Raw genomic sequence first — 25403 nt, 5'->3', positions numbered from 1 at the left:
CCTAAGATGCAAAGTGCTTATAGAAATACTAAGATTTATTTTTAATTAATTAATTCATGCCCAAGGAAGAGATTAACAAATATGAAATGCAGTAGTAGTTTGACTCTCTCTAAATGAATGCACGTGCACTCTCCAGTACAACTTAAAGAATATTGATATTGCAGCCATTTTACCCTTTTCTTAGGCATGTCTGTAGCATGAAGACGCAAAGTTTGAAAATGCCTTCTTTATGAATTTATCTAAATACTAACTGCATTGCTAATCTACTTTCTCTCCAGGTGTCAACTGACATGGAGTCTTCTACTGACAAAGATAAGATAGCAGGCCTTTTGACAGAGACATTCTCCTCTATGAAGAAAGAACTGGATTCACTGAAGGAGGGAGTAGAGCTCTCAAAGGCCAAGAAAGTGGTGGTAAAGCCCCAAGAGGAAATTAGGCAGCTGACTGAGGAACATGGAAGCACCCTATCCAGTCCTAGGAGTTTGGGAGATGAGCAGACTCTGGCTTTATTGGAACAGTATTCAGAGCTACTGCTGCAAGCTGTGAAACGGCGCATGGACATTTAAAGGGATGACTTTAAGGAAAAATGTTTTTTAATACATGGAAATAGCTCCAGGAAGACCACAGTGATAGACTCAGACAAATGCTATCTGCACCCTTATCTGAAAGGGGAAAAAGATCTTTTTTAAAACTGCTTTCCTCAGGCCCATAAAACTGATTTGCCATAGTTTTTAGTAATGTGCTGGCCACAGTTTTAATAACTTTTTCCATTGCTCTTCAGCTTTCTGTCTCTGGACACACTGTTTTGAAAAAGGAGTTTAGAGAAACTTGTTAGAAATTTCTTCATAGCCGGAATGTTTGGCATCTCCAATAGGAACAAAAAAATCCAGTTTATTCAAGAAATTCTGAACTGCTGACTGTTGAAAGAGATGTGGAATAAGCCAATTGCTCCCTCTCCAGAGTTTCGTCAGAATCCAGATGCAGACTCTTAAAAGTTTATTTATTAATTTATTATTCCTCACTGTTTCTCTAATGTTGTCGCATGTTATGGTGGCCATTTCCTTTCCTTTTATTTTTTGCTCCTTTGTCACATCCCAGCGAGGCACAATCTCTGTATTATAGTAAACCTCAACAGGGAGGCAGGCTGGAGTGTCTGTGCAATTACTGAGCTAGTTTCTGCTTCATCCTGTCTTGATGATCTTCTTTTCCCATGTGTCTGGTTTTTTACCTTCAGTAATCCTCCTGTTGTCATGGTTACCCTATCTGCTTTTCATGCTTTTTTTATTTAAAAAAACTGTCTCAGCTATAATTTATCTGCATTCGCCTCAAGGGGAGAGTACTTTGATCCTTGAAGGACCAAGGTTTTCAAGATTTTTTTTTTGTTTTAAACCATAATGATAGTAGCTTTTTAAAAATGAAATTGACACAGTTGGTGTTCACATACTTCAGTTTGGGTCTTTCATCAGACATTAAAAATAAGATTTTAAATATTGGGGAAATGTAAATACAGATGCAAAGGTCATTTGAATCATATTCTGTATTTTGAATATGGATGTTAATTTCTTGATGTCCATGTGACTTTGAGAAGGAGTTTTTGTGTTAAATGTTTTCTTGGAGAAGTGGGGTGGAAGTTAGGGCTTCAATCTCTTTGTGATGCCTTTGATAGCAGAAAGGATTGATACAGCTTTTGATCCGTGCCAGTTTGATGGTTTCATTGTTGTGGTAGGAAAGTCTGCTAATAGCACGTTCACTTTCTCTCTCTACAAGAAAACAATATCTACAGCCTAGAGAAGCATATTCTAAAACCATTCTACTTAACTACAGAAAATGACCTCCCAGGAATTTTGAGTAGCCAGTATACATTATAGGTGTAGATATAGGTTATTCAGGAATATAATTGGCAGCATCCTTCCATTATTTTTTTCCTTTAATGGGTCTCTCAATTGAGAAATAGAAACCCTAGCCCCTGCAGAATTCAGTGTGCAATACTCTTCTTGCCTTGCCCTTCTCCAACCCAATGATAATTTGTGCATTGTTGTGTCTTTGCTTGTATCTAATATTGCGCTTTGTCAATATGAATAAGCTAGTAAAATAAGATGTGATTTACTTGCCCCCCCTAAAAAAAATGGATAGTTACATAGAGTATTCACATTTTTTCTCTGCCTAAAATGTTCCTTTTTTACCACTACTTGTCTTTTTTCAAGACTCATACAACCCCAGTATGTCAGCCACGCTTCAGTTAATTTTATCCTTGAATGGAAATGTCTGACAACATCAACAGAGGTTTTTTAAAGCTGGCCAATGCACAAAGCGTTGTTCAATTTTTGAGGACTTGAAGCAACCGTTTTTCCAAGTGGAGAGCTGGCTGTCTGTTTGATCCTGTGGTACTCTGGAATATGGCCAGCTGGTAACTTGACTTAGACGCATTCTGGGATTGGAGACCTGCAGTACAGCCTGATCCAAGGCCAGCTGACCCTTCTCTATGCACTGCAGGGCCTTTGCTCTATTTGCTAGCTGGTCATCAGTTCATTGAGTTTCAGGACTGAAGGCATGGTAGCATGAAGGAAATGTATTTCTGAGCCTTCCAGCTGGTTCCTCCATAAACCAAATCTGTCTTCAGAAGTTTTGAACATCCTGTGTAACATCTGGTTAAATAGGGCTGTATTTTAATTCAAAGTTTAAGTCTCAAGGTGTTCTATTGTGGTGATCATCTCCCACCATTACATAATTCTGAATTGGATGGTGTGCTAGGGTTTTATGGGTAACATTTCTAGCCAAGGGGAGGGAGCTGTTTGGACAGGAGAAAAGCGCTGGGAGTCTCTTCAGATGAAAGTTCCAGAGGGGACACTTGCTAGTGGAATAGATGGTGGCAATCATGTTCGTTTATATATTGTTTTAAATAGCCCGATTTAGGCAGTCTTTGTGATTACCAGGTTTTCTTCCTCCATGTTCAGACTGTGAAAAGGTACATTTCAGTACACAGGTTTCTTGCTGTATTAGGCCACAGACTCTCTCAGGTAAAATAGCAGATTCTTCAAAGTATCTTCTGATACTTACAATAGTGGTTTGAGGTTTCCTTATCTTCCTTCTGTTGCACAATTTTAATTCCCTTTATTATTTTTAGGTAAAGAATGAGGTGGCAACAAAAAAAGGGATTGGAGAGAATGCTCCAGGAGCCTGGAGGGAATAGAAATGTGTTCCAGAGCCATTCTGGTTGGATATATTAAACAAGTCCATGATTTAACTTGAATTGTTGGAGGTAAAAAGGAAGAGCTAATAGAATTTTTGGTGCTGTGAACTAGGGCTCCCTCCAAATAATTTACTTGAAATTAACTTTAAAATATGAACAGGATTTTTGTGCCTGCCAGAATTGGGCTTTGCCTGTAGTCTTGAGTGTTGATGGGAAAACAATAAACAAGGGGCAGCTGTCAGGTTAGAATGGTGCTAGGTGTGGTCTTAAGCAAGTAGATCAGCCAGGGGTGAGAAGTAGAGTAGCCTTAGATGCATTAGAATAGTAGACACAGGAGTTTCAGGAGAATAGCCATTAGGAATAGAAATAAGCTTGGGTTCAAGAATATAGGTTGGTTAACAATGGCTATGAAAGATATAGTACAGTAGTCTTATGGCTTCAGGGAGGTAGAACGAGGACTGAGTGTATGTAGTGGTATAAATAGGCGGGAGGGGAGAGTTTTTTCTAGAACCTTTTTATTGTGCCTCTTGTTTTCCCACTTGCTTCCATCTAAGCTGTTTCTTTAGAAGGTTTGGAAAGATTCAACCATTTGCGCAAGGCTTTACCATTTAAGAAGAGCTGTGCAGCTAAAGCCCGATGAAATAAAGGTGATGTCCCTACAAATTGGTTGCTGAGAATACTTTCTTTCCTCAAACATTGCAGTTTCTCTAGCTTGAGAGCTTGACACAATATATGTAAGATGGTTATTCACTGGTGACTTCCCATTGCTGGCAGCATGCTGCATAAAATGCCAGTTTGGAGCACAAATGTCCTCAACAAGGTGGTAGCTGCTGGCCATGTGGCCTACATTTGACCTGCATATAAAGCATATGCCTTCATCATAGCTTATTCTGTTGCTTGGGTTGAGAAAACCTGAACAATGACAGCTGGAAAATGAAGAGGAGGAGCATTATTGGAGTCTGGCCTTTACTACGTGTGCGTGTATGCACATGTTTACAGATGTAAAACAACGTGTGTGGAAAAAAAATACTGTTTAGAGAAGTCTGTAAAAGAATTTTTGGTCTGCCAGTGTGTTGTCTTTGCATAAGCTCTTACCAGCACACTCATGGCTGAAAATACAATAGTTTTTCTTTTCAGCTTGGTGTAGATTGTATTACTTTTCCTGTGTAAGCCCATAGAACAGGGAACAAAGACCTATGAACAGCCTGGTGCAGTAAGAAGTGCTTGAATCTGACGAGACAGCAAATCCCTTGTGTGTGATTCTTTCAAGTACAAATCACTCTGGTTTTCTCCCTGGTCAAACACTGGTACACATAACTGGTGTTCTTACATGAGTCTGCATTTCTTCCATTTTCTCTCTCAGGTTGTCTCCTTTCTATTGAATCTCCCAGGTAATGGCTGGGGCAGGCCTTTCAGCACCCTCTGATCATCCTACTGATCTTGCTCCACCTCAGAGGAATCTGTGTTTCTCCAAAGGAGATTAAAACATATGGACTTGATTTTTTTTTTTAAGTGTGTGTACATAATATAAATTTTTAAAAACCCAGAAATTGAGGTATTTAAATATTGTTTAAGTCATACACATGTAAGTCTCTCCCCTTCATGCGCCAGATATTTAATGACAAAAAACCTCATTAAAAAAGACAGGACTCCTTTCAGCCCTTGAGTGAGTGATGAGCAGATGGTTCCTTCTGTAGGTAAGACTGGAGTGTCCACAATTCCAGATTGCTTGTTGTAAATAATACACCAAGTTGGACTGCATATTCATGTGGGTTGTCTGCTGTAAAGCATGGACAGAAATGCATGGTGCAGCAACTTTAGGAATAAGCCATGTCCACGCTGCATGTCTTAGTTATGCCATAGGCACCAGACATAAAACTTTTCCTGTGTTTTTTCAACACTACCGTTTTTCCTCCACCATTTTAAAATAATAATAAAAAACCCTTTATTTATAAATGTGTGGTTTTTTTATACTTTGGCTTTCAGTAAAAATGGATTAAATCTTTAAAATGTCTTTTATAATTATTTGAAAAAAGGTTTTACGTTTGTGGGGGTTTTTGCACTGTGAAGCACCCACCTGGGGGCTGTTTTTAACTCTGTATCCATTTGTACTCTATGTCTTTAAATTGTTTCAATAAAAATGTGATCATTTGTTACCAAGCTGTGCTTCAGAAATTCCATATACTTTATGACCCAAAGGGACCATAATGATGATCTGGACTGATCTCCTTCTACTACTGGATATTGGAATTTGACCTCCTTGTGCCTGCCTCTGTTCTTTGACTTCCATCATCATCGACTTCCAACTGAGTCATGCCATTTTTTTTATTTAAAAGAAAAATTTGTCTATTCAAAGATGTAGTGAAGCGAGTCTATCAGCTGGCTGCCTGCCAGCCATGAAAGACCATTGCAATGGATGAAGGTGTTACAGTGCGCTGCAGTGATGGCAGCTCATCTGAGTTTGGTTTGCAATCACTGTTGGTAAGAATGTACCCTGGGGGGATGCAGTGTTTTCTACCTGAAGTAGACAAGCGAAGCGCCCCAAATGCTGGCTGACTTCTGGACAGGGCGAGGAGGGAATAGGTCCTCACTAAAAGCTTCGAGTAGGGGTCCAGGCCTTCGCACCCTGAGGGCGAAGGAGGGCAAGCCAGCCCCGAGCACAAGCCGCTTTCCCTGCTGCTCCGCCGTGTCAGAGTGATGCCACGTGTGGGGCCGGGTCCTGCGTGAGCCTCCTTCCCAAAGGCTTCCGCGAGCGGGGCAGACAACTGCTGCCGAGGGCGGCTGGGTGGGAGAGGATCCCGCTGTGAACAGAGCGGGACGCCCCCCCCCCCCCGAGGTCTCTTGCAGCGCTACGACGTGCCGTGCCTCGAGGCCGGTGCTTCCCCGAGGGGCGCGCTAGGCCCGCTGCCCGCCCTGCCCCCACACCGCTCTGTCCGCGTCAGACCCGAGAACGGCTGCAGCCGCGTACGTCTTGCACACGCACGCACGCACATGCGCACACACACATGCACATGACGCGCGCGCGCGCACGCACCCCCGTTTCCCGCGTGCCCGAGGCCGCCTCTGGCCGGCATGGCGGGGGCCGGGGCGGGGGCGGCGCTGCGGCGGGTGCGGCGGTGCCTGGCGGGGTTCCCGGCGGAGGCGCGGGGTGAGAGCGGGCGGCTGTAGGGGCATAACACGTTTTCAAAGGCAGTGAGTAGCCCCAGGCTGCCCCCTGGCATCAGCGAGGTATCGGCAGAGACCATCCCAGCAGCGAAGGCAAGGTTTCCGTGCTTGGATGCCCCTGCCCGTGCTTCAGTCACCATCATTAAAGCTGCTGGACACTGCAGATGATCGGGCTACTTCAGGTGTCTAGGCTGTACAAGCCCAGTACTGATGATGCTCGTTGGCAACGTCTGTGTCTAAGTCCTTGTCCCTGGGGAGATGGAGTGCGGCCAGCAGTGGGTTCAGAGAGCAGGCTGGCTGTGCAGAGGTTGCCTGTGCAGCTCACTCTGTCAGTACCTAGCTTCTGAGTTGCAAAGAGCCTGGGATCAGTTTCCTTTGCTTCAGTTCTCCGTGGCCTGCAATCCCCTTGAGAAAGTTTCTAACTGGTCTTCCACATGGCAAGACTCCTTGGGAAAAGTAGTTTTAGCTGGCTGCAAGGGGCCTGAGCTGGTTGCAGTTCAGTAAAATTGATTTGAATTTGTCTGGCAGAGCTGAGCCTGGCAGAATCTGTGCCCTACCTTGAGAGCCCACGGTCTCCTCTGGAGTTTCATCGGGAATGGGTATGTCCAAACAAGCCCTGCATCATTCGCAATGCTTTCAATCACTGGCCAGCTCTGAAGAAGTGGACACTGCCCTACCTCAGGTAGGAATTGCTTTTGAAACTAGCCTGTAGCCGGCTAATGATTTAGACCGTCAGGAGAGAGCTGTTTGCTGTTTGTTTCTGTTGGTTAGGCTGGGGGCATGCATGTCTGAAGTCCTTCTCTTAGGATCTCCTTGTGCAAAGGCCCAACATTCAGGTGCAACTCCCCTGAGCTGCTGTGTTGTGGTACCTTGAGGGGGTTCATTCAGGGAAGTGGAAGATTTGATTTGTGTGAAGAAAAGTAAGGGAGACCAACAGGAGAAGGGAAGAATGTGCAGAGTGCCCTGATCAAGCCTACAGTAGATAAAGCAATGTCCTTGTCCCCATTACCCCTTCAGCACCAAGTGGCCCATACTGCACATCATGTAACAGTAACATATGAACGGTAAACATGTTAGAATTTCATCTCTGAGTTGGGATGGGGCTGCCTGTGACAGCAGTGTTGGTAGTGCTATGTGAACAGGCCTGGAGAGCTGTGGTTAGGATTATTAAAATAACCACACACAAATCCTGTTAAAGGTACACAGCGAGGTGCAGTATGTAAATGGCTAGAAATGTTCTGATAGCCAAGAGAGAAGGGTTCTGGGTACATCCAAACAGCAGACTGCTTTTTTGAAAAATTGCCGCTGAGATCTGACATGTTTGCTCGCTAGGGGTCCTCGCATGACTGTGAACCTCAGATATATTTTTCAGGGAGGTAATGGGCTCCAAGGCGGTGAGTGTGGCTGTAACACCAAATGGTTACGCCGATGCAGTTTATCAGGACCGGTTTGTTATGCCAGAAGAGCGACACATGCCTTTCAGCAGCTTCTTGGACATTGTGGAGAAAAAAGTGACATCTCCTGGTGTCTTCTATGTGCAGAAGCAGTGTTCAAACCTAACTGAGGAGTTCTCTGAGCTCTTGGGTGATGTGGAGCCTGACATACTGTGGATGAGTGAGGCACTAGGTAAGGAAAAAAACAAATATGCTAAATATTGTTTGTTATATTTTTGATTACTGCAGCTTATCTCAAGAAGAAGCGTTTACACAATAGTTTAACCTGGCCTTTTGGTTTGGCCTGCTCCAAAATTATTGCCCTACATGCATTTTGGACTTAGCTGTTATAGTAGTCTACAGAACTTTTGTCCACATAGTGGGTAAAATGCTGGCTGTCTCCTGTTCTGAGCTCATGTACCCTGTATGAAACTGAATTGGTAATAGGGAGGGTGTGACTTTTTTTGAGAGCATTAGAGCGTTTAAGGTGTCCTACCATGGCTCCTGAAGCATGAGTTTGAGTCCTGCTTTGGACTTATGGCCCCTGTTAACCTATTTGTAAATAGGTAACTAGTCATTTGAGCAAAGGAAGTCAAAGGTAGCAAGACATGATTCTAGCCACATCAATTCTTTATGTGCTGTTGGGTGCAAAAGCTGGACAATAGCCTACAGCAGTGGCACAATGGGCCTGTGGGGCTCTCCACACATCTGGAAATTTGGCAAATGGAAGTGGTAGCAGCATTATTTTCCATGGCTCTGGGAGACATGTAGCAATTAGTGCTTCCACTGCTCCCCTGTTGCTAAATATTTTGAGAGCCCCACAGGCCAAATGGCATGGGTGGATTAGGCCAGCCTATGGGGTCTGTCCACGACCAGACGTGGTGTGCAGCCCTGGATATGGTGCACAGGATTGGACCTGGTATGCGGGCTTGAGACTCAGCATGGGAGTTTAGTTTGTGGCCCTGGATGTGACACGCAGCACGGATCACCAGCCAGAGCCATCATATGGGGTCAGGCCCAGTGTGTGACCCCAGGCCTAGTGCACAAAATTTTGTGGGCTGGATATAGTTCACAGATGTGGCTCCATGTGCTGGAGCTGGCCCGTGGACTGTCTGTGTTCTGCTCATCCAGCCAGTGCCCTTTGGGACGTTATAAGTGTCAGTTACGTAGGACTGTCAAGGATGGGGCCTGCTAGCTGGATCTGACCTATGAAGCCCTGAGATCCAGCTCGTCAGTTTAGGACTGACCCTGTGCACCACATGTGGCACAGGCTGGCCCCTTGCAGAGCTGTTCCGCCATGAACTACATACGGTGTTTGTACCAGCCAGCCCTGCATGCTGGCTTCAGGGCTAGATCAGGCCCACAGACCATCCCTGCATCTACGCAAGGCTGGTCCAGCATGTGTGCCACATGCAACACATGCCCCCTGCTGGCGTGCAAGCTGTATGTAGCATGAGCTCTGGACCAGGGCTGGCATGTGCTACATGTAGCATATGGTGCTGGACCCAGTGTGGAAATTGCACAAAGCTGGGTTGGGGTACTGCATGGGGCACCCTGCCAGACTGGCCCTGTATTCTGGCTCTTTGGCTGGTCCAGATCAGGCCCACAGACCGGCCCAACACATCAGAGCCAGTGTGCAGAGCTGGTCTGGTGTGAATACTTCATGCAGAGCACGCCCCATACTAGTTCCATAAATGAGCCCCTGACTGGTGCCTGTGCACACTACATGCAGCTGGCAGTGGTGGTCCAGGACATACACTGAATGAGTTGCCACACTGGGCTGGCCCTGAGTCCTTGCTCTGGTGTATGGAGTTGGTGTGTGGACCCAACCTGGTCTGCAGACTGGCCCTGCAGGGCTGGCTGATTTAACACCCCTGTAGTAATGGATTGTTGAATTTGCATGACTCGCCTGATAGTGATGTAAATTCCTCCTGTCAATGGGAATATCACAGTCCCTTTGGAATTAAGGTACATAGATGTACAGAAGTTTGTGATTTGAGCTAGGACTTTTAGATCCAAGTCTCCAGGAAGTGAAAGTTATAGCTATGGTCATTATCTGTAGGGATGAATAGTGTTCCATTAACAGGTCTAATGGATTAGTGCAGTAGACCTAATTCTGGAAGGAGGTCACAGTTGTATTTGGGTTATTAGCAATAAAGACTGACATTTTTACTGAGAGTGATGGAGGAGAGATACAAACAGAGTTGGCTAGAAGTTCTTCTTTTGAGATTCTTTAAACGTAATAGTTCAATTCTCTTTCTTTTGTAAGTTATTACCTCTTCTCTCTCTGCAGGAAAAAAGCCTGATGCCGTGAATTTCTGGCTCGGGGAGTCTGGTGCTGTGACATCCTGTGCGTATTATATGGTGCTGTCTGGTCGGTCTTGTGCTCTCAGTCCAGATTTTGACACACTTTTTTTTGAGGGCAAAACAGGATGGGTAGGCATCACCCATTTGTTCTGATGGGGAGGGTCTGTTTTAACCTCCTATTTTGTGATGACCTTTCTCTCCACCTACCCTTCCTCAGCCTCTAACTGCTGTAGCCCTATATGTATGTTCCTTGTGTTGTTCTAGGAAGGGTACTGAGGGTTTTTCTCCTATATGTCTTAGACATTGGCTTCAAGTGAAGTATTTGTATTTCACTCTCATGTACGGTGCCAGCTAATCACTGTTACAGTCAAGAAAAATTTCCTCTGTCATGTAGAATATTGCACAATTAATAGCATTTTGGATGTTTTCCTCTTCTTCTGAATTTTCAGTTACTAACAAATGCCCTGTGTAAAGGTAGGCACTGGATTCATTAAATTAGTGATCTGAGATTGCTATCTACTTTCTGTATGGTTGAGTGCATAGCAGGCAAGAATCGATGAGTTGATACTATAAATCCCAAATTCCCACTGCCCTCAAACGGTTGATCAGTCTGTTTTATGTCATTTGGCTTCCACACTCCTTCCCAGAAGTGACTGTATCTGTATTACTGCCTGTTTATTGTAGTTAAAATGATATGGAATACTTATGAATGAAAAGTGAAATGTTTATACGTATATGAAATGTTGTTGTTTTCCTTTTCCTCTGGCTACAAGAGAAGGAAAACACTAAAGATAAGACATGACCTTTTCAGTTTGCTACAGGTTGAATGGTAGAAGAAGAAACAATGCTAATCAACTCCCCCTCTCCCTCTCTTTTCTTTCCATATCTTCTCTTTCTCAATTTTAGTACATAAAGATCACTATGAGAACTTGTACTGTGTGATCTCTGGAGAGAAGCACTTTCTACTGCATCCACCCAGTGATCGTCCCTTCATCCCATATGGTATGCGATTTAGTATGCATGCATATCCATGTATGTTTGTGTATGTTTGTATATGTGACAAAGGAAAACAGGGTGTGAGTGGGGTCAGTCTGAAATGCGTGCTACATACAGCATGTAGCACAGGTCTGGGCCATGCACTGCATGTGGTGCCCATGCCAGTTTGGCTTTACGTGCTAGATCTGGCACATGAAACTGGTTTATGGGCTCTGTCTGGACTTGCCCCAGATTCAATGTGCAGGGCTGGTCCAGCACAGCACTGCATGCTGTGCATCCCTCAGACTGGCCCTGCGCCATGTGCAGCCCATGCCAGATGGCCTCCATATACTGCATGCAGCACATAAGGCTGGTTCCAGTGTGTGCTGCTTTGTAGCAGGCAGCATTGAGGGCCATATCTCTGCTAACCTTATTATACAGGTTGGATAGTATACACATTCCCAGTTAATATTCGTGTATTTTCATTGGTAGCTTTTATATGCGGTAAGATCACCAGTGCAATGCAGCTGTGAAAAAGGCTATCACAATCTTAAGTACATTAGGTAGCATATATAGACTACAGACAGAGAGGTACTAATACTATCACACAGGGCATTGGTAAGACCCCATTTAGAATACTGTGTGTGGTGGTTTAAAAGGATGAACTTAAACTGGAACAAGTCAAAAAAGACTCACTAAGATGATCAAGGGAACGGAGTCCTTCTCTTTTGGAAGAAGATTAAAGGAGCTTGCCTTGTTTAATTTTGCAAAACTGACAGACAGAATTTGCTTGCTCTTTACAAATACATTTGTGAGGTGAATTTTAACTAGGGGAAAGCTGGGTTTTTGGTTGTAGCTGTGTTGGTCTAAGGACATAGGCAGGGAAGCTTCTTTGGGTAGATGTGATATCTTTTATTAGACCAACTGAGTAGTTGGAAAAAAGTTCTTGGCAAGCTTTTGGGCACAGTCACTCTTCTTCAAGCATAAGGAGTCTTTGCTGTTCTGAGACTCCAAGGGATGAGAGAAGCTAGAAGTGTGGCAGGATGTCAGTGAGGATGTAAATTAGGTAGAAATATGAAAGACAAAAGGTAAAGCAGGTAAGGGAGTGGGAAGAAAGCAGGGGGAAAAATTAGAGCTGCTTTCATTCCTATTTTTCTGATCTCCCACTATTTTCTTTTTCACAGACAAAATCTTTTCTACCTTGTTTTCTATCACTAATGTCTCCCTTTGGCCTCCCCCTCCCCCGCAGTGCCACCCCACCCTTCCTAGCCAGCAGGTTCTGGGCAGGGTGGGGATCGGGACATGCTGCAGTTCTGGGCGGGGTGGGGATTGGGGCATGCTGTGGTCCTGGGCGGGGTGGGGATGCCCCGATCTCCACCCGGAATGTGCCAACTGCATCCACAGCTGACACTGGTGCCTGCCCAGGGCTAGTTCCACCACACTAGGTTGTTGGAGTAAGCTGCAGATGCAGCCACTGGGTTCTAGGTGGGGTGGGAATTGGGGTGTGCTGCAGCTCTGGGCAGGGTGAGGATTGGGGCATCCTGTACTTCCAGGTGATGTGGGGATGGGGAGAGGAAAGTGAGAAAGATGTGGCCCTTGAGAGGACACCAAAACTCATTAGTGGCCCTCCAGCCAAAATACTTGCCCACCCCTGTGCTGTAGGGTGTTCTTGCTGTTTTGTATATAGCTCCCTGTAGTTGTGTGTTAGGATTTGAAGTGGCAATTTTTGCTTTGAGTTAGTGATCGGGGGGAGGAGAGGGCGTTGTTTGGTTAACAGTTGCCTATACACACAGAGGACTGGACTTGATGACTCAGGACCTCTTTCCAGTCCTGTGTTCCTATGCTGACTTCAGTGTGGGATTTTTATATTGCTTTTTTAATCATATTATAGTTTCTAGGGCCAGAAGGGACCTGAACAGATCATCTAGTCGGACCCCCTGCCATAGCAGGAAAGAGTACTGGGGTCAAACAACCCCAGCAAGGTGTTCCTCTAACCTCCTCTTAAAAACCCCTAGGGTAGGAGCCTGCACCACTTCTCTTGGAAGTTGGTTCCAGATCCTAGCCGCCCTGACTGTGAAGTAGCGCCTCCTGATATCTAGCCTGAATCTACCCTCTGCCAGCTTGTGACCATTATTCCTGGTCACTCCTGGTGGTGCTCGGGGGAACAGGGACTCCCCCAATGCCTGCTGATCCCCCCTGACTAGTTTATAACAGGCCACTATATCTCCCCTCAGCCTTCTCTTTTGGAGGCTGAACAGGTTCAGGTCCCATAGCCTCTTCTCGTAGGGTCTGCCCTGCTGCCCCCTGATCATGGGAGTGGCCCCCTTCTGGACCCTCTCCATGCTGTCGACATCCCTCTTGAAGTGCGGCGCCCAGAACTGGACCCAGTACTCCAACTGCGGCCTGACCAGTGCTGCATAGAGGGGGAGGATCACCTCCTTGGACCTACTTGAGATGCATCTGTCGATGCATGACAGCATATGGTTGGCCTTCCTGACTGCATCCCCACACTGCCGGCCCATGTTCATCTTGGAGTCAATGATGACTCCAAGATCCTTTTCCACCTCTGTGCTGACAAGAGGGGAATTCCCTGGCCTGTAGGTATGGTGCTGGTTGTTCCTCCCCAGGTGCATCACCTTGCACTTATCTGTGTTGAATCCCATCCTATTCTCATCCACCCACCCTTGTAACCTGTCTAGGTCTGACTGTAGCCTGTTGCTTCCTTCTAGTGTGCCCGCATCCCCCCACATCTTAGTGTCATCAGCAAATTTGAACAGGGTGCTTTTTACCCCCTCATCCAAGTCACTGGTGAAGATGTTGAACAGTGCGGGCCCGAGGACTGAGCCCTGCGGAACCCCACTGCCCACGTCCTTCCGGGGTGAGAAGGACCCATCCACTACCACCCTCTGGGTGCGGCCCTCCAGCCAGTTGGTGACCCAGTTGACTGTGTGGGCGTCGACACCACAGTCCCCTAGTTTCTTAACAAGAACGGGGTGAGAGACAGTGTCGAAAGCCTTCCGGAAGTCCAGGAAGACTATGTCCACTGCTACTCCTGCATCTAATTATTTGGTGATCTGATCGTAAAAGGCCACCAGGTTGGTCTGACAGGACCTGCCACTGATGAACCCGTGTTGGTTGCCCCCAAGCATGCAGTCCCCTGCTGGGCCCTCTTGGATGTGTGCCAGAATAATTTTCTCAAACAGTTTGCCTAGGATTGAGGTAAGACTAACTGGCCTATAGTTTCCCAGGTCCTCCTTCCTCCCCTTTTTGAAGATGGGGACCACGTTGGCCCTCTTCCAGTCCCCCGGCACCACACCAGAGCACCACGAGCGCTCATAAAGCCGTGGTGTCCTGCAATGACCTCAGCCAATTCCTTTAGAACTCTAGGGTGGAGATCATCTGGACCGGCTGACTTGAATATGTCTAGTCCCTCCAGAAGTTCCCTAACTAGTTCCTCACTAATCCTTGGTCCAGGTGTGCCTCCTGTGGGGCCTGAGGGGGGTCCAGCAGGGAGGTGGCTGTTCTGGTCCCTACTTAGGAAGATGGAGGCAAAGAAATCATTAAACATGTTAGCTTTGTCATCTGGTGTGATGACCAAATTTCCCAACGTGTCCTGCAAGGGCCCCACATTACCCGGAACCTTCTTTTTACCCGCTATGTATTTAAAGAAGGACTTCTTATTGTCCTTAATCTGGGAAGCTAGCCCTAATTCCATCTCTGCCTTGGCCTTCCTGACTGCCCCCCTACATTCCCGAGCGACTGCAGTATAGTCATCCCTGGTGATGTCCCCTTCTTTCCATTGGGTGTACGCCTCCCTTTTAGCAAGGAGACATTCCTGGATGCTTTTGGTGAGCCATGGAGGCTTGTGTGCCCTCCTGTTCCCTTTGATCCTCGTTGGGATTACCTTCCTTTGGGCTTGGAGGATCGCCTCCTTAAGGAGCGACCACTCTTCTTGGACACCTGGCTCCCCTCCCCTCTGGGATTTCAGTGCTTCCCCAACTATCCTCCTTAGCTCGTTGAAGTTTGCCCTCCTGAAATCTAGGGCTGCTGCCTTACTGGATGCCTTTGCCACCTTGTGCTGGATGGTGAATTCCAGCAGGCGAGGATCACTGTCACCCAGGTGGTCAAGCACCCACAGCCCCCTCACCAGGTCATCACCCGTGGCCAGCACTAGGTCCAACAAGGCATCTCCTCTGGTGGGGCTGTGCACCTCCTGGGTTAGATGGAGGTCCTGCACTCTGGCCAAGAACCTACGTGAGCATTCAGACCTGGCTGACTGCTCTTCCCAGCAGATGTCCGGGAAGTTCAGGTTCCCCATGACTACCACATCCTTAGACTTCACTACCTCAGTGAGCTGACCCAAGGATTCCTGGTCAAGCTCTTCTCCCTGGTTGGGAGGTCTGTAGTAGAACCCGACCGTTAAATCTCTTTCCCCTCGACTGCCTTGTACTCTAACCCAAAGCACTTCAGAGTGCCCTTCCTCTGACTCCTTGCTAATTGACGAGGATATGTATTCCTCCTTAATATAGAGTGCCATGCCCCCACCTCTCCTTCCTATCCTGTCCCTCCTGTACAGCCTGTAGCCCCACCACGTTTCAGTGATCCCCACTATGTCCGGGCTGGTGTCAGCTAGCAGGAGGGTGAGTTCCTCCTGCTTGTTTCCCATACTACGAGTGTTTGTGTAGAAGCGTTTGAGGCCTTCTGTGGATGTGTGTACTGACCCCCTAGTCCCGGCACTGCCCTGGCCCCTGTCGCTTACCTGTTTATTTGTTTTGCTCGTTGGTCTAGGCTGGGCTGTAGTTGTGGGTGTTGCTTGGTCTGGCAGTCCGATGTTTCCTCTGCCCTCAACTTCCCCTTCTCCTGATGAGCCTAGTTTAAAGCCCGCCGGAAGAGGTCCGCCAGCCTGGAAGAGAACACCTTTACCTTTAGGGGAAAGGTGGAGCCCATCCCATCCAAGCATGTCTCTTGTCGTGATGTGCCGGTCGTGGCTGAGGAAGCCAAAGCCCGCCTCAAAGCACTATTCCTGTAGCCGCCAGTTGGTCTCCGCAATGCACGTTTCATGCCGTCTGCCACATCCACTCACTGGCAGGATAGAAGAGAAAACCAGCTGTGCACCCATCTCCTTCAGCACGCACCCCAGAGCTTGGTAGTCCTCCATCGGGCGATCAGGGCATCTCCTGGCTGCATCATTAGTGCCCACATTGACTAGGACCATGTGGTAATAATCGGTGGGCTGGATTATGGTTTGGAGCATCCCTTTCATGTCCTGAATCCTCGCTCCAGGTAGGCAGTAGACCTCATGTGCCAAGGGGTTCTGGTGACAGATGGGGCCCTCCGTACCTTTCAGGATGGAGTCGCCAATGACGATCATGCGACGTTTTCTCTTCCTGGCCTGCTTATCTCCTTCAGCCTGCACGGGACGTGGGGAGCGTGGAGTTGCCTCCTCCCCGGTATTGTCCTCTCCTTCCTCCTCCTCCAGGGCTGCCAAGACCTTGTACCTGTTCTCCAGCCGGATTGGAGGAACTGGTGCTGCTGTACTACGAGCAGCCCTGGCACGGGAGGTGACCGTCTGCCACTTAGCAGTGGAGGGCACTTCTTGTGGTGCATCCTCCTTGGTCATACAACCCTGCATGAAAAGAAAATATCTGTCAATTTCTTCCTCTGCCTCTCGGATTCCCCTCAGCCTGCTAACCTCCTCCTGGAGCTCCCTCACCTGCACCTCCAGGGCCCTAAGGCAGGCGCCTGCAGGACAGGTGTGGGGGTCCCCAGTCCACGCCCCCCCAGGCCTTGCTGGGCAGCTCCCACAGGCCAGGGGGTTGGGGGACGCCAGCCCCCCTGTGGACTCCATCTGGGTGGAGGCCTCAGACAAGCCCTGGGAAGGCTGTGCCCCCTGGGCAGGGGCCCTGACAGCACTCTATGTCGACACCATCGTAGGAGTTGCTGCCTGTTTCTAGCTGAATGTGGTGCCTCTGCCCTGCGCTAGCAGGAGTCTGCCTCTGGGCCCTTCCTGCTTGCCCTCCAGCGCAAACACCAAAGCAAATGCCGGCACGGTCTTACAGAACGCACCTGTTTGCGCTATCTGTTCGCGCTGCTTGGGAGCACGGCTCCCTACCGGCTCAGCTAAAAGGGATCCAGGGGGGCTTCCCCTCCAGATCCGGCTCAGCTGCGTCGGTCCCTCTGCCCCACTTACCTTAGGGGGATCAGCTGCTGCTGCCTGCGCTGCTGCTATGTTTGCCTCTGCTGCCGCTGCTGCTCTCGCCTCTGCTCCGGGTCCGGTAAGGGGGCACACATGTGTGTAAGACACTTATTATACTTGCATTGTTTGCTACTTGGAAACTCATAGCATGTGGTTTACTTTTTGTAAAACATCCTATTGCTAAGGCTGCAGTTTTAGGATCTAGTAATAGGACAAGTCTTGAATTTTGAAGATGAGGTTAATGGAAAGGAAACTGCTGGAATGCAGTATTAGAAAGCCATAAATGCCGAAGCAATGAAAGTAGAGTAAGGGGTCCAAATATGATAAACCAAGTAGGGTGCATCTAGAAATGAAAGATTAGCCATACGTCATTAATAATTGTGAGGCCTGTCTTGGAGAATGACTGAAGCTGTGAAAACAGAGAATACAATGCTGGGTAAGTAAAGGAAGAATTTGTGACTCGGACAAGGAAAATGAGATACTAGAACACAGAGAGTGGGGTCATGAAAGAAAGGTTGTGTGTGTTTTGAGGAAGGGGAAAAATAACTCATTTGGAAGAATAAGGCATTGTTCATTTTTTCAGATGTTATGTGAGTTCTTCATTCTTTTGCCACAATACTGAACGAGGGGAAAGAAGAAGAGGAAGAGTACTGGAGCTGGTGACGTTTGTGTCTATAGTGAAATTGTCACCCACTGCTACTAGATGTCTTTCTGTGAAATTAAGATGGCTGACATTTATCTCTTTGTGCCCTGTGCTTCCAGAATTCTACCTCCCAGCAACGTACCACATATCAGAAAATGGCTCATTTCAGGTTGTAGATAAAGATGCTATGGACAAGGTATGTACAGTATCTGTATTACAGAGCATTATCAGTTTCTAATTCTGCAAGTTTAAATAAATGAATGAAAAGGAGTTTCACATACTGCACCAATACTCTGAAAGTGAACCTATGGCTAGATGTTGGATCTGCTCTTCACAAAAAATAGGATTAAAGAAGACTATGTTCAGGATTTTATTTTTTTTGGAAGTACATCCTGTTTCTATGGAGGATATTTTAAGATATATTGGCTGTTATCTGCACATGCAATAAACTCTGGTTCAGTTTGCATTGGATTTTATTGCTCCCAGATGCAGTGTTTGCACATGTGCCTGGGACCACAGCACGCTGAGCCAGGGCAGAGCAGCCCCAGCTGGCAAGGAGCCCCAGGGATCAGCCTGCTGGCCTGGCACTGCTTCGATCTGACTCAACATGTTGCAGAGGAGCTGACTGTGGCACAAGGGTGCTACAGTGCAGGGGTAGTTGGCAGGCAGCCCCTGCACTGTAGCTGTATCACTTTCATGCCCCAGCCAGCCCCATCCCATCTACATGTATCTTTTGCTGCATGTAATTAGTCTGCTGTAGGATAGTACTTGTGTCCGGCAGTACGGTTCTACAGAGGAGTTAATTAGTTTACTGCAGCCTAATAGTGCTGTATGTGTAGACAGTGATGCTTTACTGTGGAGTTAATTAGTCAGCTCTGTAGTACAGTGTGTCATGTAGTCCCACTGGGGATTACTGCACACTGGGAATCCCTGAAGTTATTAGCTGTTAAAAGAATACACCGTTTTGTGTGCATCACTCTGAAAAGGATCCAGCAACACTTTTTTAAGTGAATTCTTAGTAAAGGAACTGATTCCATTAAGGATGAAATGCATTGCTCTGTATAGACCCTGAGCTAGACCTCTGACCAGGAATGAGTCTCAACCCAGAACAGTACCTTCCGGTGCAATAAAACTGTGATGAACAAAGTATGTTTTCTTATTAGTAGCAGAATGTATTGTTTGTACTTAGTGTTTTAAAGTAGGCGCACCTTAAGAAACATGCTGTTGCATTATTCACACTGTGAGAAGAAGAAAGATTGGCCAACGTTTAGGGCAGGGGTGGGCAATTATTTTGGGTAGAGGGCCACTTACCCAGTTTTGGCAAGCTGTCGAGGGCTGCATGGGTATCCCTGCCCCTTGACAGGTGCCCTGACCCCTGGTCACTACCTTGGGACCAATGTCCCTATGTCTTGGAACCAGTATCTCAGGGCCACCACTGGTGTGGCCCAGAGGGGGCGCAGGCTGGCAGGGGTTTGTGGAGCTGGGCGGAACTGCACCAGCAGGGAGAGTGGGGAGCTCGCCTGGCTCCATAGAGCTTCTGTTGGCTGGGACCCTGTGCTCTTGCCACCCTGTCACTGGTGCCTGGGACACCAGTGTGGACCCTGTGCACCTGCTCATTCCCAGTGCCCCCCAGCCCTGCGGTACAGGCGAGGGGCAGTGTGCAGCCCAGACCCCCTGCTCGCCAGCAGGAAAGGAGTAGGTGCTGAGCATGGGAAAAATCGGCCCCTCCCCTGCCCTGTGGCCAGCACTGCCTGCTGCAGCCGCTTGCATCCTGTGCAGGGCTGTCCTGATCAGGCACAGGCAGCCCCACGTGAGCTGTGAGTGACTGCAGCACAGGGGGCTGGCCACGGGGTGGGCAAGGGGCCACTTTTCCCCAGGCTTAGCGCCAGCTTGTAACCTGCCCCTGCTGCCAGTCTGGGCCCCGTGCCAGCTCTGGGCTTGCCTGTTGGGGCTCCACCATGGTGGCAGCAGCTGCTTGGCACGGAGGAAAGCAGCCCCCCCACTTGCTACGCTGGGCAGTGTTTGCCACCGCTGCCTCTGGGCTGGCCAGCGCTCGAGCTCCAGGTGGGCAGCAACAGCAGCAAACACTGCCCCATGTGGCAAGTGGGGGGGGCTGCAGCTGCTGCTGCTGCAACGCAGCCCCGACCGGCAAGCCCAGGCTGGCTGTGGGGGCGGGTTACAAGCTCGTGCTGAGCCTGGGGAAAAGCAGCCCCTTCCCTGCCCCATGGCCAGCACCCAGTGCTGGAGCTGCTCTCAGCCCATGTGGGGCTGCCTGTGCCTGCTCAGGACAGCTCCTCACAGGCTGCCAGCGGCTGCAGTAGGGACCGCCGGCCACAGGGCGGGCAAGGGGCTGCTTTTCTCTGGGTTCCTTCCTTGCTTGGGGTCCTCCTCTGCCCACCTTACCTGAGTTTCCTGTGCCAGGTGCAGCCAGGGAGCCACATGTTCCCAGGCCAGAAGCCCTTGCTGGGACTTCCAGCTGGGGGGCTGGGGCTGGGTAGGCCCTGCTATTGCATGAGCCCACCGGGGTCCCCTGGGTCATTTTTGACAGGAACCAAAGACAGATAATATTAATTTTCTGAATTTTTTAGGGGCCCTGTGGGCCAGATAGAACGGCCTTGCAGGCTGGATTTGGCCCACAAGCCGTATTTTGCCCACCCCTGGCTTAGGGTGTTGATCTGAGACTCGGGAGGCCTGGGTTCTGTTTGTAGTTTTTCTGCAAACATCCTGTGTCATTTCAGACAGCTCAGTTCCTTTGTACCTTAGTTGCTCATGTATAACATTAGAATAATAGTATTTCCGTAATTCCTAGGATGCACCTGGAATAAGTACATTCAAGACTAGGAGCTAATAAAGTACTGTAGTGAAAAGAGCTATATATGTTCACGCAGCTTACAATTCATTCTCGGACCTAAGGAAACAAAAGGCTAAGGAGGGAAAGACTGGTTATAGTTACTCTGCTTTGGCTTGGAAACATTTCAACAAATGTTAAGTGACATAAACTCAGTTTACCTACCAATGGTGGAACCTATTTTACTTCATTTAGGAATTCTCCAAGAAAACTCTTCCTTCCTGTCCATTTCTCTCCTCAATTCACTACCTGTTGTGTCACCTCTACTGCCACCATCTCCAAAATGGTTTCTACAGAATCTACAGATGATGGTGGATCCCTTGATCTATTCTTTTAGAAAGAAGCATTTTGATGCAATAATATGGTTTTATAGGGTTCACAGCTACATTTGGTATTTTGTTAGGTATGGGTATATTTTATTTATCAACTTCGTTTTTTGGGTGTAGATACTGCCTTGTCAAATCTCACCATGTACTTTAAATATTCTTCTCCACGTAGGTACCATGGATTCCAGTGGATCCTTTAAATCCAGATCTGAAACGATACCCAGAGTATGACCAAGCAAAGCCTTTGCATTGCGTAGTCAAAGCTGGTGAGATGTTGTACCTCCCTTCGCTCTGGTTCCATCATGTTCAGCAGTCACATGGCTGTATAGCAGGTAAGAAGAGCATTTGTGCCAAAGAGACTTGTAGTCTGTGATAGCTCCTGCTAGACATGCCTGAGATGCCATTCATTTTCTTGACCGAGATCAGGTTGGGGCCAAAGATCCTTTTAAATAGATTATTTTTCTACATTCTAATTTATATTAAATATCAACCTGGTTAGAAAAGTGAACATACAGCACTGCAAATATTGGAAGCATTTGTTTTAGTACTATACTTTCCATGGTTGAAAAGATAGTTAAGCTATACATTAGTATTTCTGAATTGTAAATTAGTATTTCTGGCTTCCAGGGCCAGCATTTAAGCCATTTAGGTCTTACTATAGGTCTGCTTTATGCTATCAGGTCTTCCTGGCAAAGCTTCAAAACTTTGAGTCTGTGCACACTCAGCCCCTCTGAAGCAGCAGAGCACCCCACTCTTCGGCCAGAGTTACTCCAGTTCTGATGAGTGGAGTGAAGCTTTTGTTGCTGCCCACCAGGGCATGGAGACAGTCCCACATCTTCAGCTGGCTATTATGATCCATTCATCAGCTGGTGCCTTCCCAGAGGACAGCTTCATGCTTTGGTGGTGTAGTTACCATCATGGAACTATGTGGAGGGACCAGAAGTGCGCAGGTGGCCATGTGCTCAGGCAGCTTGGTGGTGGTGGCTGCTGACTGCCACCAGAACTTTCTGCTGGCAAATCAGGTATATATAGGCATAGTCTAAGATGGATATCAAACTTACCAGGCCCTGTGGGCCAGATGAGGGCCCCAGAGCCAGTTTATGGGTCCACAGACCAACCCTGTACACTGCCTGCAGTGTCCATCCCTGCCTGGCCCCAATGGCCATGGACAGCACGTGGGGCTGGGGTCAGTGTGTGCTGCATGTGAGTCCAGTCCAAGGTTCACAGGCAGTATCATGGGCCAGATGATAGGATTCCACGGTCTGTATCTTTGACCCCCCCTGGTCTAAGGCAGTGATTTTCAACCAGGGGGAGGCACAGGTGCTTTGAAACCTTTTAAGGGTGTCTTTTTGAGTTCTGTGCAACAGAAGTTTTGCCCTGTTATTTTTCTGTTGTCAAAACATGAGCGAAAGCTAAGAGCTGGCATTTTGCAAGGGATGCCTTGAGTCTAAAAAAAAATTGAGGATCACTAGCCTGAGAAAAGGTTGGACTGCTTTGACAGTTTCCTTCTGCCTCATCTAGTAACTCTTGGAGAATTCAGTATGTACGCGGAGCCTCTTATCCATGAAATGTACTGTAATTGTGCCTCACATGTATAGGATGAAGGCATATTTTTTGAGTCTGAGCTAATGGATGCTGGGAGCAAACTTTCATCAGTCACCAAAAACCACTGAAGCTTTCACAATGTGTTTGACTTGCCTCTTTTTTTAGATAGCTAGTGCATTGCAGATCAATTGTGGCCCGAATTAAAAAAATAAAATATGGACACTTTCTGGTGGTCCATGTAGGGAAGAGGGTTCATTTATCTGTAATACACTAAATATGGCAGGAAGGAGGCTCATATCTAGATTCGGTAGTACATTTAAATTAATTTGGTGGTGTTAGTTTAGATTACAGCAGATCTAAATACTTTTCCTGCCTCTAATTTGGGAAAGCCAAAGATGAGCTTTTTAGGGGTTAATGTGGTTAAAACAGATATGTATCTACAGAACTTTGCAAAAATTCCTGCCTACGTTGTGCTTGCTGTACTTCTTTCAAAGTCTACCCAGCATTGATGTATGCTATTATAGCTCTCTAAATCTGTGTACAAACATGCCCATAAAGCATTTCTTAAACCAAACTGCAACAATTTCCATTTTTCTTTTTTCTCTAGTGAATTACTGGTATGACATGGAATATGACCTGAAGTACAGCTATTATCAACTACTAGATTCTCTCTCAGAGGCTGTGAAACTGGTGTAGCAGAGAAAGGAGGCTTGGGGCTCATAACTTTTCTGTCTGATGTAATAGACTCCTGTTCCTGGGGTAATATTATGCTTGAGCCAGAAGAACAGAACGTGGATTAAATGGATGACTGTGTTGTTTGCCTTTGGAGATGACATCATACAGAAGTTTGGTGAAATTTCAGGCCAGTTGGTTGCATTTTGTGTTTTGACAAGAGAATACTTGACCTCATTTTTAAGCCTTTGCAATTTGCCTCAGGTTTCACAAATGAAACAAAATTTTAACAGACCTAGTCCAGGTTTCAGAAACTCCGAAATGCAAACCTTTTCCCTTTTATAAAGTCTGCAGAGAATATACAGAGTGGTACCCAAGAGATCTATTTGTTAAGTGGCAGAATAATAAAGGAAAAAAAGCTCTGGCATAAATAATGGAATTGGCCCAGGACTTGGGTTCATTACAAGACACCACTGCTTCTTGTTTTCAGGGGTGGTACCTATTGCTTTGAAACAGTGTTATAAACAAGTCAGTCTACAACTTATTTATATTTTTGTTAGAGACCCTACATGAGATATGGGAGTGGGGTTGACAGAAAATCATGGGCTAATTATGATTGTTTTCAGTGTTGCCATATACACTTCATCGTCCATATAGCCAGGCATTGTGGTGGGTAGTGGGGGTGTAAGAAGGAAGATGTTTCTTCAGTTATTTTTATAGCTATACTTTTCAGTTTCCTCAGCACTGACTTAACTGTGAGACTCAAATTCCATCTTGGCCCCACCAACAGAAAATCCCATTTGCCAAAGCATGGCAAGAATAGGCAGCCTTTTACTAATGGGGCCCACGGCTTCTGACCCAGCTACTGCCTTGGGCTACCAGTCCCCTGGCTGCTGCTTCAGCTGTTCCTGCTTTGTGTAGAAGGCTCAGCTGTCTTGCTGCCCCCCTCAATGCAGTCTTTGCTGAAAAATGTGCTGCTAAAAAGTGTGGTGAATGAGGATTTGAAGTGGCTTTTAGGGTAATGATGATAAGTAGTGGCTGCAGCGGGGAGTGAGAGCACGGCCCTCCACAGAGAGCAAAGTTGGAGCAACACCAAGGGATCAGTCTACCATTTAATAAAATATGGAGTACAGAAGATAGGCTAGATCAGTAGGCTGGACAGCAGCTGGAGATTGGCAGGTTGTTAGTTTAACATAGATTGAAACAGACCTCCATGAGCCCAGTCCAGTCTCTTACCTGGCTGGATGTGGCCCATGAGCTATGGGTTTCCAACCCCTGATCTGTAGGTTTGGTAAGGAAACTGTGATGCTATGTTAGTTATATCAGTTGGGGTAGATGATCATAAATTCTTATTTACTTAAAACCTTTGAAATGCATGATCAGGCAAGCTGTGTGAATTAACTGCGTAGACAAAGGCATGTGCTTGGGGGTGGGGGCTGTTTTAATTAAAGCAGTTCCTAGACAGCCGCTTTAATTAAAATGGCTCACCGTCATGTGTATTAAACCCTTGTGTGTTTCAAAATGGCCACGAGTCACTTAAAAGTTCATTAGATGAGGTTTAGATAAAGTGCCCTGTGGTCATTTTGAAGTGTGTTGGGGGCTTAATATACATGACAGTGAGGTGATGCTGGAGCATTCTAATTAGAGCAAGGACTAGCATCTCTGTAGGTACCTGTAGGCACTTAAACGATGACTTGCATAAAATGTAGTCAAAGTACTCATGCTTGCATTATTGAGCCCGACTACTAAATATATAGACAGTTCAAAAGATGTAGCAAGCAACATTCTTATTAATAACACGTGACACTCTTTGAATTTTTGAATAACATCCCCAGTCTTCAAAGGTACATACAAATGTTGTCAGGGGTATATTGGCAGCAGCTGACTTTTACATACTGCAAGGCAGGAAAAAAATCCTTTAATCTTTGTTCTAATCTTTCTTATGAAACAAATGAATTGTGAGCTTTACTTCTAGTTCTCGCTGAGCGTTTACTGAAAATCAGAGATGGATTTATAACTAGTTTAGAACCGCAGGCAGCCTGGAATTCAGGCCTGTCGTAATCACTCTACCTTTATGGAGGATCTCAAGCCATGAGGTTCCCA

At 46.9% G+C, this 25403-nt stretch overlaps 2 protein-coding genes across 5 annotated transcripts in view; both read left to right on the top strand.

Moving 5' to 3' along the window:
• Window positions 1–5350, top strand: part of MAPKBP1 (mitogen-activated protein kinase binding protein 1) — a 131317-nt gene extending 125967 nt beyond the window's left edge. For both annotated transcript variants that reach the window (XM_090033365.1, XM_090033364.1), the window contains exon 31: window positions 279–5350. In XM_090033365.1, the coding sequence (XP_089889491.1) occupies window positions 279–566 (288 nt within the window). In that variant the 3' untranslated portion in view covers window positions 567–5350. The remainder of the gene's footprint in view (window positions 1–278) is intronic.
• An 858-nt stretch (window positions 5351–6208) lies between these two features.
• Window positions 6209–23454, top strand: JMJD7 (jumonji domain containing 7). 3 transcript variants are annotated; one of them, XR_016440309.1, is made up of 9 exons: window positions 6209–6338; window positions 6884–7037; window positions 7728–7981; window positions 10082–10138; window positions 11002–11097; window positions 18029–18105; window positions 21256–21415; window positions 21764–22105; window positions 23236–23454. XR_016440309.1 is itself a non-coding variant. In XM_090033362.1 (8 exons), the coding sequence occupies exons 1-8, from the start codon at window positions 6263–6265 to the stop codon at window positions 23322–23324; spliced, it is 963 nt and encodes a 320-aa protein (XP_089889488.1). In that variant the 5' UTR covers window positions 6209–6262; the 3' UTR covers window positions 23325–23454. The 3 variants fall into 3 exon arrangements, 2 of the variants coding, with proteins under 2 accessions (XP_089889488.1, XP_089889489.1); XM_090033362.1 differs by lacking the exon at window positions 21764–22105; XM_090033363.1 differs by lacking the exon at window positions 21764–22105 and having other exon boundaries at window positions 6224–6537.
• Window positions 23455–25403: the final 1949 nt, after the last annotated feature.

The sequence above is a fragment of the Crocodylus siamensis genome, chromosome 2 (genome assembly GCF_052110815.1).
Source record: "Crocodylus siamensis isolate JL-2025a chromosome 2, ASM5211081v1, whole genome shotgun sequence".
In the NCBI taxonomy this organism is placed as follows: Eukaryota; Metazoa; Chordata; order Crocodylia; family Crocodylidae; genus Crocodylus; species Crocodylus siamensis.
The sequence above is the reverse complement of the archived record's forward strand: the minus strand, read 5'-3'. Positions and strand labels throughout refer to the sequence as shown.